The 10,524-nt window shown below is 42.0% G+C and overlaps 2 protein-coding genes and 1 pseudogene across 2 annotated transcripts; all 3 read right to left on the reverse strand.

Moving 5' to 3' along the window:
* Positions 1-771: 771 nt before the first annotated feature.
* Positions 772-1,480, reverse strand: LOC146253852 (uncharacterized; annotated as a pseudogene).
* Positions 1,481-2,783: 1,303 nt separating this feature from the next.
* Positions 2,784-4,304, reverse strand: LOC146253853 (uncharacterized). The gene is made up of 3 exons (XM_084676657.1): positions 3,844-4,304; positions 3,504-3,675; positions 2,784-3,086 (listed from the first exon to the last, which is right to left on the reverse strand). The coding sequence occupies exons 1-3, from the start codon at positions 4,302-4,304 to the stop codon at positions 2,784-2,786; spliced, it is 936 nt and encodes a 311-aa protein (XP_084532783.1).
* A 1,303-nt stretch (positions 4,305-5,607) lies between these two features.
* LOC146253854 (uncharacterized) lies at positions 5,608-7,212 on the reverse strand. The gene is made up of 3 exons (XM_084676658.1): positions 7,088-7,212; positions 6,496-7,003; positions 5,608-5,910 (listed from the first exon to the last, which is right to left on the reverse strand). The coding sequence occupies exons 1-3, from the start codon at positions 7,210-7,212 to the stop codon at positions 5,608-5,610; spliced, it is 936 nt and encodes a 311-aa protein (XP_084532784.1).
* Positions 7,213-10,524: the final 3,312 nt, after the last annotated feature.

A 10,524-nucleotide genomic window follows, 5' to 3' on the forward strand; every position in this document is an offset into this window, starting at 1 on the left:
CACAATGTTTTATTCTCCATCATTCAATGTATTTTGCCCATACATAAATGAACCAGATGAACATTGCAGATTATAATGACCATTCTAAATATGTATTCTTTTTATGAGGAGGTGGCAGAACCTATCTATCGCTTATACCTGATGTCGCAGTGTCTTTGGCTCGATCACTCACGACACCAGCATAACAGGGTACGTTTTTGGGGGCAAGTCTTACTTCATCAAATAATTCACAGCTGGGACACTCAATGGTTCTCTACAATGACAGAGGATTTACTTTGACATTGGGGGGGACATATTGACCCTATATCTTCTTTGTCGCGCTTTCAAAATAAAAGTTTAAAATTTGTTTTTGTACCTTCGGTATCGAGCCTAATTTTGGAGTGACTCTGAAAGTATTGTGTCAAAATGAAGACTTTAATTAGATAATCAATAAAACATGATCATCAAACTATAAACACTATGATAAAGTAAACAACAATAAAATATACGGTATAATTCTTGTCAGTCTTGCTTGTTCTGGTAATTGATCTTCTGCATGTGCTGTCCTAGTAGGTGCAGGTCAGTAGTTCTTCCAGCTGTGCGTCATACAGAGGTTCTGTCAGGTGGTGACTGCTGTTACAACTTCACCCTGTTGGTTTTTCTATCATAGATATGCCAGAGTCTATGCAAAGTCTTCGATATGTCATTTGTTAGACATAAATAGTCAGTGTGTGCTGCTTAGATGTTCTCTTCTGTGTGGGTCCTGCAGTGAGTTCTGAAAGGGCCAGCCTTTCAGGTTTTACTACATAGGTCACAGCTGTAGGGCTTCTCTCCTGTGTGGACTCTGCAATGAACTGTTAAATCCCCAGCATGTCTAAAGGTTTTACTACAGAGGTCACAGCTGTAGGGCTTCTCTCCAGTGTGGATTCTGCGGTGAACTGTGAAATTGTCCGCCCGGCTAAAGGTTTTACCACAGACGTCACAACTGTAGGGCTTCTCTCCTGTGTGGATTCTGTGATGAACCGTTAAATCCCCAGCCCGTCTAAAGGTTTTACCACAGAGTTCACAGCTGTAGGGCTTCTCTCCAGTGTGGACCCTGCAGTGAGCTCTGAAATTACCAGCCGTGCTAAAGGTTTTACCACAGAGTTCACAGCTGTAGGGCTTCTCTCCAGTGTGGATCCTGCTATGAGCTCTAAAACTGCAAGCGTGGTTAAAGCTTTTACCACAGAGGTCACAGCTGTATGGCTTCTCTCCAGTATGGATTCTGTGGTGAACTGTTAAATTCCCAGTCTGTCTAAAGGTTTTACCACAGAGGTCACAGCTGTAGGTCTTCTCTCCAGTGTGGATTCTGCTATGAACTCTGAGATTGCCAGCCTTGCTAAATGTTTTACCAGAGGTCACAGCTGTAGGGCTTCTCTCCAGTGTGGATCCTCATGTGCTTCTTGAGGCTAATGGATGAGGAAAGGCTCTTCCCACATGTGTCACAGTGATGTGTCTCCATAACTCAGCTCTCTCTTTCTTCTCTGTCTGGTCTCTCTGGATCCTGTATCTAGTCACTGGAAGCTTGTTTCTCTCTGGTTGATCCTCTGTCTGCTGTTTCTGGTTGAGTCTCTCTCTGTAGTCTCTCTTGTTGAGTCTCTGCAGTCTCTATGGTTAAGTGTCTGTCTTTCTGGAGCCTTAAGGAGTCTTCTCTGTCTAGTCTCCGCCCATGATCAACTATGATTGGCCAGTAGAAAATTAGCAACTTTAACATATAAATGACATCTATTGTCTGTCATAATGGGCCACTTTACATACGTAATGTTGATCATTTGGTGAGAGGTACTATGGTGTAATATAATTGATATTCAGATAACTTTCCAATCAGATGCACTGACTAATTCATTAATTCAGTTAAATAAAACGGAGATTGCTTGAAAACCAAAGTGTAAATGTAATAATGTAAGTTACTGTATTTGTTTTGGGCTTTTCATAGATGACAAAGGCTCCTACCAGAGTGCTGCTCATGAGTGGGAACCCCTTCAGTGCTGATTGTGACATGTGACTGCCCATGGATGGAAAGGACATTGTAAAGGTAGAGGACATCTCAGTGGGAGTTGGCGCCCTACTGGGGATCTATTTCATCATTGGAGTTCAATATGCAGAGAATGTAAGAACACTCTAATTTGTATGTAGTGAATGGTTGGTGACAAGTCAAATGATAAGGTACCAATAGGTGTAATTAAAATAGCAAATGTCTTGCTCTAAATGTATAATGTCATATTTTGTATTCATTTACATTTTTATTATTTGTTTTTTGCTTATTAGAAATGATCAACTCTGAATCATTATTGTTGTATACTTTTTAAAAGCCTGATATGTAAATAAAAAGGTTAAACTTAATAAAATGTGATATTAAAACATTGTATCCATGGAGATAGTTGACGCTGAAAGTATGGTGTCAAAATGAAGACTTTAATTAGATAATAAAAAACATGATCATGAAACTATAAACACTATAATAAAGTAAACAACAATAAAAATGAAGACTTTATTTTAGATCATTAAAAAAACACGATCATGAAACTACAGCTAAACACCAACATAGTAAACAACAATGAATAAAAAAGTATAATTCTTGCCTGTCTTGTTTGTTCTGGTTATTGATCTTCAGCTGTACTTTCTATGTGCACAACCTGGTGTATTTAGCGTGACGCATAGTTAATGAAATGTAATGTAATGCCCTCAGACAGGTCTTTCCAAAAGCATAGGCAAGAAAGTCTTCAATATGTCATTTGTTGGACATAAATAGTCAGTGTGGGCGCTTAGATCTTATCTCCTGTGTGGGTCCTGCATGGAGCTCTGACATTGCCAGGTTGGCTAAAGGTTTTACCACAGAGGTCACAGCTGTAGGGCTTCTCTCCAGTGTGGATTCTGCGATGAACTGTTAATTCCCCAGTCTGTTTAAAGGTTTTACCACAGAGGTCACAGCTGTAGGGCTTCTCTCCAGTGTGGACTCTGCGGTGAACTGTGAAATAGTCCGCCCGGCTAAAGGTTTTACCACAGAGGTCGCAGCTGTAGGGCTTCTGTCCAGTGTGGATTCTGCGGTGAACTGTTAAATCCCCAGCCTGTCGAAAGGTTTTACCACAAAGATCACAGCTTTAGGACTTCTCTCTAGTATGGATTCTGCTATGAGCTCTTAAATTGTCAGCCCGGCTAAAGGTTTTACCACAGAGGTCACAGCTGTAGGGCTTCTCTCCGGTGTGGATCCTACGGTGAGCTGTGCAATTGCCAGCTTGGCTAAATGTTTTACCACAGAGGTCACAGCTGAAGGGCTTATTTTCAGTGTGGATCCTGCCATGAGCTCTGAAATGGTTTGCCCGGCTAAAGGTTTTACCACAGAGGTCACAGTTGTAGGGCTTCTCTCCAGTGTGGATCCTGCTGTGAACTGTGAAACTGCTAACCCGGCTAAAGGTTTTACCACAGAGGTCACAGTAGGGCTTCTCTCCAGTGTGGATTCTGTAGTGAGCTGTGAAACTGCTAACATGGCTAAAGGTTTTACCACAGATGTCACAGCTGTAGGGCTTCTCTCCAGTGTGGATCCTACTATGGTCTCTGAAATGGTCAGCCCGCCTGAAGGTTTTACCACAGAGGTCACAGTTGTAGGGCTTCTCTCCAGTGTGGATCCTGCTGTGAACTGTGAAACTGCTAACCCGGCTAAAGGTTTTACCACAGAGGTCACAGCTGTAGGGCTTCTCTCCAGTGTGGATTCTGTAGTGAGCTGTGAAACTGCTAACTTGGCTAAAGGTTTTACCACAGAGGTCACAGCTGTAGGGCTTCTCTCCAGTGTGGATCCTGCTATGGGCTCTGAAATGGTCAGCCCGCCTGAAGGTTTTACCACAGAGGTCACAGCTGTAGGGCTTCTCTTCAGTGTGGATTCTGCGGTGAACTGTTAAATCCCCAGCCTGTCGAAAGGTTTTACCACAAGGATCACAACTGTAGGGCTTCTCTCCAGTATGGATTCTGCTATGAACTCTGAAATTGTCAGCCCGGCTAAAGGTTTTACCACAGAGGTCACAGCTGTAGGGCTTCTCTCCAGTGTGGATCCTGCTATGGGCTCTGAAATGGTCAGCCCGCCTGAAGGTTTTACCACAGATGTCACAGCTGTAGGGCTTCTCTCCAGTGTGGATCCTGCTATGGGCTCTGAAATGGTCAGCCCGCCTGAAGGTTTTACCACAGATGTCACAGCTGTAGGGCTTCTCTCCAGTGTGGATCCTCTTGTGCTTCTTGAGGCTACTGGATGAGGAAAGGCTCTTCCCACATGTGTCACAGTGATGTGTCTCCATAACTCAGCTCTCTCTTTCTTCTCTGTCTGATCTCTCTGGATCCTGTATCTAGTCACTGGAAGCTTGTTTCTCTCTGGTTGATCCTCTGTCTACTGTTTCTGGTTGAGTCTCTCTCTGTAGTCTCTCTTGTTGAGTCTCTGCAGTCTCTATGGTTAAGTGTCTGTCTTTCTGGAGCCTTAAGGAGTCTTCTCTGTCTAGTCTCCGCACATGATCAACTATGATTGGCCAGTAGAAAATTTGCAACTTTAACATATAAATGACATCTATTGTCTGTCATAATGGGCCACTTTACATACGTAATGTTGATCATTTGGTGAGAGGTACTATGGTGTAATATAATTGATATTCAGATAACTTTCCAATCAGATGCACTGACTAATTCATTAATTCAGTTAAATAAAACGGAGATTGCTTGAAAACCAAAGTGTAAATGTAATAATGTAAGTTACTGTATTTGTTTTGGGCTTTTCATAGATGACAAAGGCTCCTACCAGAGTGCTGCTCATGAGTGGGAACCCCTTCAGTGCTGATTGTGACATGTGACTGCCCATGGATGGAAAGGACATTGTAAAGGTAGAGGACATCTCAGTGGGAGTTGGCGCCCTACTGGGGATCTATTTCATCATTGGAGTTCAATATGCAGAGAATGTAAGAACACTCTAATTTGTATGTAGTGAATGGTTGGTGACAAGTCAAATGATAAGGTACCAATAGGTGTAATTAAAATAGCAAATGTCTTGCTCTAAATGTATAATGTCATATTTTGTATTCATTTACATTTTTATTATTTGTTTTTTGCTTATTAGAAATGATCAACTCTGAATCATTATTGTTGTATACTTTTTAAAAGCCTGATATGTAAATAAAAAGGTTAAACTTAATAAAATGTGATATTAAAACATTGTATCCATGGAGATAGTTGACGCTGAAAGTATGGTGTCAAAATGAAGACTTTAATTAGATAATAAAAAACATGATCATGAAACTATAAACACTATAATAAAGTAAACAACAATAAAAATGAAGACTTTATTTTAGATCATTAAAAAAACACGATCATGAAACTACAGCTAAACACCAAAATAGTAAACAACAATGAATAAAAAAGTATAATTCTTGCCTGTCTTGTTTGTTCTGGTTATTGATCTTCAGCTGTACTTTCTATGTGCACAACCTGGTGTATTTAGCGTGACGCATAGTTAATGAAATGTAATGTAATGCCCTCAGACAGGTCTTTCCAAAAGCATAGGCAAGAAAGTCTTCAATATGTCATTTGTTGGACATAAATAGTCAGTGTGGGCGCTTAGATCTTATCTCCTGTGTGGGTCCTGCATGGAGCTCTGACATTGCCAGGTTGGCTAAAGGTTTTACCACAGAGGTCACAGCTGTAGGGCTTCTCTCCAGTGTGGATTCTGCGATGAACTGTTAATTCCCCAGTCTGTTTAAAGGTTTTACCACAGAGGTCACAGCTGTAGGGCTTCTCTCCAGTGTGGACTCTGCGGTGAACTGTGAAATAGTCCGCCCGGCTAAAGGTTTTACCACAGAGGTCGCAGCTGTAGGGCTTCTGTCCAGTGTGGATTCTGCGGTGAACTGTTAAATCCCCAGCCTGTCGAAAGGTTTTACCACAAAGATCACAGCTTTAGGACTTCTCTCTAGTATGGATTCTGCTATGAGCTCTTAAATTGTCAGCCCGGCTAAAGGTTTTACCACAGAGGTCACAGCTGTAGGGCTTCTCTCCGGTGTGGATCCTGCGGTGAGCTGTGCAATTGCCAGCTTGGCTAAATGTTTTACCACAGAGGTCACAGCTGAAGGGCTTCTTTCCAGTGTGGATCCTGCCATGAGCTCTGAAATGGTTTGCCCGGCTAAAGGTTTTACCACAGAGGTCACAGTTGTAGGGCTTCTCTCCAGTGTGGATCCTGCTGTGAACTGTGAAACTGCTAACCCGGCTAAAGGTTTTACCACAGAGGTCACAGTAGGGCTTCTCTCCAGTGTGGATTCTGCAGTGAGCTGTGAAACTGCTAACATGGCTAAAGGTTTTACCACAGATGTCACAGCTGTAGGGCTTCTCTCCAGTGTGGATCCTACTATGGTCTCTGAAATGGTCAGCCCGCCTGAAGGTTTTACCACAGAGGTCACAGTTGTAGGGCTTCTCTCCAGTGTGGATCCTGCTGTGAACTGTGAAACTGCTAACCCGGCTAAAGGTTTTACCACAGAGGTCACAGCTGTAGGGCTTCTCTCCAGTGTGGATTCTGCAGTGAGCTGTGAAACTGCTAACATGGCTAAAGGTTTTACCACAGAGGTCACAGCTGTAGGGCTTCTCTCCAGTGTGGATCCTGCTATGGGCTCTGAAATGGTCAGCCCGCCTGAAGGTTTTACCACACAGGTCACAGCTGTAGGGCTTCTCTTCAGTGTGGATTCTGCGGTGAACTGTTAAATCCCCAGCCTGTCGAAAGGTTTTACCACAAGGATCACAGCTGTAGGGCTTCTCTCCAGTATGGATTCTGCTATGAACTGTGAAATTGTCAGCCCGGCTAAAGGTTTTACCACAGAGGTCACAGCTGTAGGGCTTCTCTCCAGTATGGATTCTGCTATGAACTCTGAAATGGTCAGCCCGCCTGAAGGTTTTACCACAGAGGTCACAGCTGTAGGGCTTCTCTCCAGTGTGGATCCTGCTGTGGACTGTGAAGCTGCTAACCCGGCTAAAGGTTTTACCACAGAGGTCACAGCTGTAGGGCTTCTCTCCAGTATGGATTCTGCTATGAACTCTGAAATGGTCAGCCCGCCTGAAGGTTTTACCACAGAGGTCACAGCTGTAGGGCTTCTCTCCAGTGTGAATCCTCATGTGCTTCTTGAGGCTACTGGATGAGGAAACGCTCTTCCCACATGTATCACAGTGATGTGTCTCCATTACTCAGCTCTCCCTTTGTTCTTTCTCTGGTCTCTCTGGATCCTGTATCTAGTCTCTGGAAGCTTGTTTCTCTCTGGTTGGTCTTGTGTCTGGGTACTGCTGTTTCTGGGTGAGGTTCTCTCTTTAGTCTCTCTGGTTGAGTCTGTCTCAGTACTCTCTGTGGTTTATGCTCTGTCTGGTTAGTGCTGTTTCTGGTTGAGTCTCTCTGGTTGAGTGTCTGTAGTCTCTGGTTGAGCCTCTCTCTGTGGTATCTCTGGTTGAGTCTGTCTCAGTAGTGTCTCTGGTTGATCCTCTGTCTGGTTACTGCTGTTTCTGGTTGAGTCTCTCTTTGTAGTCTCTCTGGCTGAGTGTCTTTAGTCTCTCTGGAGCCTTTAAGGAGTCTTCTCTGTCTAGTCTCCGCCCATGATCAAGTATGATTGGCCATTAGGGGATCTGCAGCTTTCACATATGAATGAAATCCATTGTCTGTCATAATGGGCCTCTTTGCACATGTAATGTTGATCATTTGTTGAGAGGTGTATGTTTCTCATGTTTATTTTGACTGTGGAAACACAACACTGACAAAAACGTATTTGGCATACAACTCCTCTTTACAGTGATTTGGTTTCTCCAAAATTATAGGTTATATGATAAGCCTACACAATACATACTATAGTATAATATAATGTATGTTCAGATAACTGTCCAATCAAATATCTTGACTAAATGCACTGACACAATTCAATAAAACGGAGAGTGCTTGAAAACCACAGTGTAAATGTCATGTATTAATGTAAGTTACTGTATTTGTTGTGGGATTTTCAGAGATGGCAAAGGCTCCTACCCCTGTGCTGCTTGTGAATGGGAGCCTTCGTGTGATGAACGTGAAATCTGACTACACATGGATGGATTTCAATTTACAGGGCAAATAAAACCACAGAGACATATCAGTCTTTGTTTGTATTCTATTTATTCCATTATCTTCATTTATCTTTTTCATCCTGCATATTTACTGATCATTGATCTGCTGGTCTTAGATGATTCATATGAAATGTTCCAATAAAGGTGAACATTTTTTGTGAACACAAAGTCTAGGTTTGCGAAATACTTAGTTATATAAGGAACCTTAAGGTTCTTCATTTATCATCCAGTAAGAGAGCTGGGCCTCTCTCCGCAAACAGACGCCAACACACCCAGGCTGGGCTATTTTCACATTCACCAACTAGTATGAAGATTGACTCACAAAAATACTGCCCATTCTCAGATTTGTACTCAATGAAAAAGAAAAAAAAAAACATGTCACTGGGTTCTGTCTATGAAGCTGGATGACCGAGGGTAAAGTCATACCCTTCAGAAGGTGAGTCAGGCTTCTCTGTGTGAATGTAAATTCAACATGAAGAATGATAACATGACCATGTCATGTTTTGGTATACATGCCTCTGAGGCCAACACAAAACCCCTCTTCTAGAACATGTTAATTGCTGCAACAGAACGTGTATAACTGCACTTTTGAAAACCACTTATTCCACTCGTTATGTGTGGTTGCGTGCATTACCCCAGTTTACCACTAGATGGCAGCGGTAGCCTGTGCTGCACCACTCGCTAATACATCAAGACAGCCACAAACTATTTAGTTGTTGGTCTGATGCTACACTCATCAGTCCTATAATGATGGGTCCGCGATTTAATGTGTGCTTATGCAACAGATACTCATGTAGGCCTACTCATTGACAACTCATTGAGAATCTATTGTGTGCTGTGGATTATATTCATAGGCAACACTCACACACCAATTTATATTGTAAGTCTACATTGTGATCCTCGAAGGTGTGCAGTGCCAGCCACTAGGCCGTTATGTAAATCTGACCTCAGAGGTAAAGGGGCAAAACCAAAACGGATCCTCAATAGCATTTTTTTCTGACAGTAGTATGCTGGTTCACAAAATGTAACTAATGATACAAAAAAAACATTTGTAGTTATTCAATGTATTCTGTGTGAAAGCAATGGAAAAAGTATACATAGACTTGTGTCAAGTGTTTGCTAAGAGTTTTGTGATTTCAGTATGAACAAATGTGCTAAACCCATGGTTTTCGATGGATCACCGATTTCACCTGTATTGTTTGCAGTCTCAGGCAAGGGCACAGATTACAGAATTCAAGCGACAAAACAACTGCAACCGGTGATTTGACTTTATTTTCAATTTGACCTAAGACCACAATGGTTTATTCTACATCAATCGATGTATTTTGCCAATACGTAATTGACCCTTGCAATGTCATCTCTGATAAAAATTACTATTCTAAATATGTATTCCTTTTATGAGGAGGCCGTAGAACCCTTCTATCGCTTATTACTTGATGTCCAGTGTCCTTGGCTCGGGCACTCACAACACCATCATGACCGTTTTAAAGGGGTGCACTGACGCTGAACGAACATTATGGGTACGTTTTTGGGGGGCAAGTCTTGCCTCACAAAATCTTACACAGCTGGGACACTCAATGATTCTCTCTAAAATAGAAAAATCATTAATGAGTTCTATATCTCAACACTTCAGTTGCCAAACTTAACATAACATTATGTTACAGTGTACAACATTGTATCCATAAAATACCTGACTTAAAGTATGAGTCAATGTATTAATGATCTTCTGCATGTGCTGTCCCAGTAGGTGCAGGCCAGTAGTTCTTCCAGCTGTGGGTCTTACAGAAGTTCTCTCAGGTGTTGACTGCTGGGACAACTTCACCCCATTGGTTTTTCTATCATAGATGTTCAAGAAAGTCTTCAATAGGTCATTTGTTTGACATAAATAGTCAGCGTGGGCTGCTTAGTGCTTCTCTCCAGTGTGGATCCTGCGGTGAACTGTTAAACCACTAGCCTGCCTAAAGGTTTTACCACAGAGTTCACAGCTGTAGGGCTTCTCTCCAGTGTGGATTCTGCGGTGATTTGTTAAATCCCCAGCTTGTCTAAAGGTTTTATCACATCGCATTTTGGTAATATTCTGACCTCTGACCAACACTAGTGTCACAGGCCTTTCCTAGTTGCACCTTACAAAGAACTAACTTATGGCTATGCAGGCATAAGAAAACAGCACAAAGACTGTTTATCAATGATACAAAAAAGATAATGAATAGATACAGTTTTTTATAATCAGTCAATCACTATGACAATTGGTTGATGTACAGTGTGAAAGCATTGGTACATTGGTAAAATCGATAGTTTTGGTCTTGGTTTAGATTGTGTGCAGAAGACGTTCAAGCATTTTTATTTTGTGTTTACTCTATGCATTTTGTGTCAATGAATGAATACAGTGCCTTGCAAAAGTGCTAAACCCCC

Source organism: Hypomesus nipponensis, chromosome 17 (assembly GCF_054491055.1).
Source record: "Hypomesus nipponensis isolate SF chromosome 17, ASM5449105v1, whole genome shotgun sequence".
NCBI classification, from domain to species: Eukaryota; Metazoa; Chordata; class Actinopteri; order Osmeriformes; family Osmeridae; genus Hypomesus; species Hypomesus nipponensis.

Coding starts and splice junctions, on each gene's coding strand:
- LOC146253853 (XM_084676657.1), bottom strand. CDS start 4,304: ATGGAGACACATCACTGTGACACATGTGGGAAGAGCCTTTCCTCATCC. Junction 3,676..3,843: donor CTCTGTGGTAAAACCTTCAG/GCGGGCTGACCA, acceptor TAAAACCTTTAG/CCGGGTTAGCAGTTTCACAG. Junction 3,087..3,503: donor GTGGTAAAACCTTTAGCCAT/GTTAGCAGTTTC, acceptor ACCTTTCGACAG/GCTGGGGATTTAACAGTTCA.
- LOC146253854 (XM_084676658.1), bottom strand. CDS start 7,212: ATGGAGACACATCACTGTGATACATGTGGGAAGAGCGTTTCCTCATCC. Junction 7,004..7,087: donor CTCTGTGGTAAAACCTTCAG/GCGGGCTGACCA, acceptor TAAAACCTTTAG/CCGGGTTAGCAGCTTCACAG. Junction 5,911..6,495: donor GTGGTAAAACCTTTAGCCGG/GTTAGCAGTTTC, acceptor ACCTTTCGACAG/GCTGGGGATTTAACAGTTCA.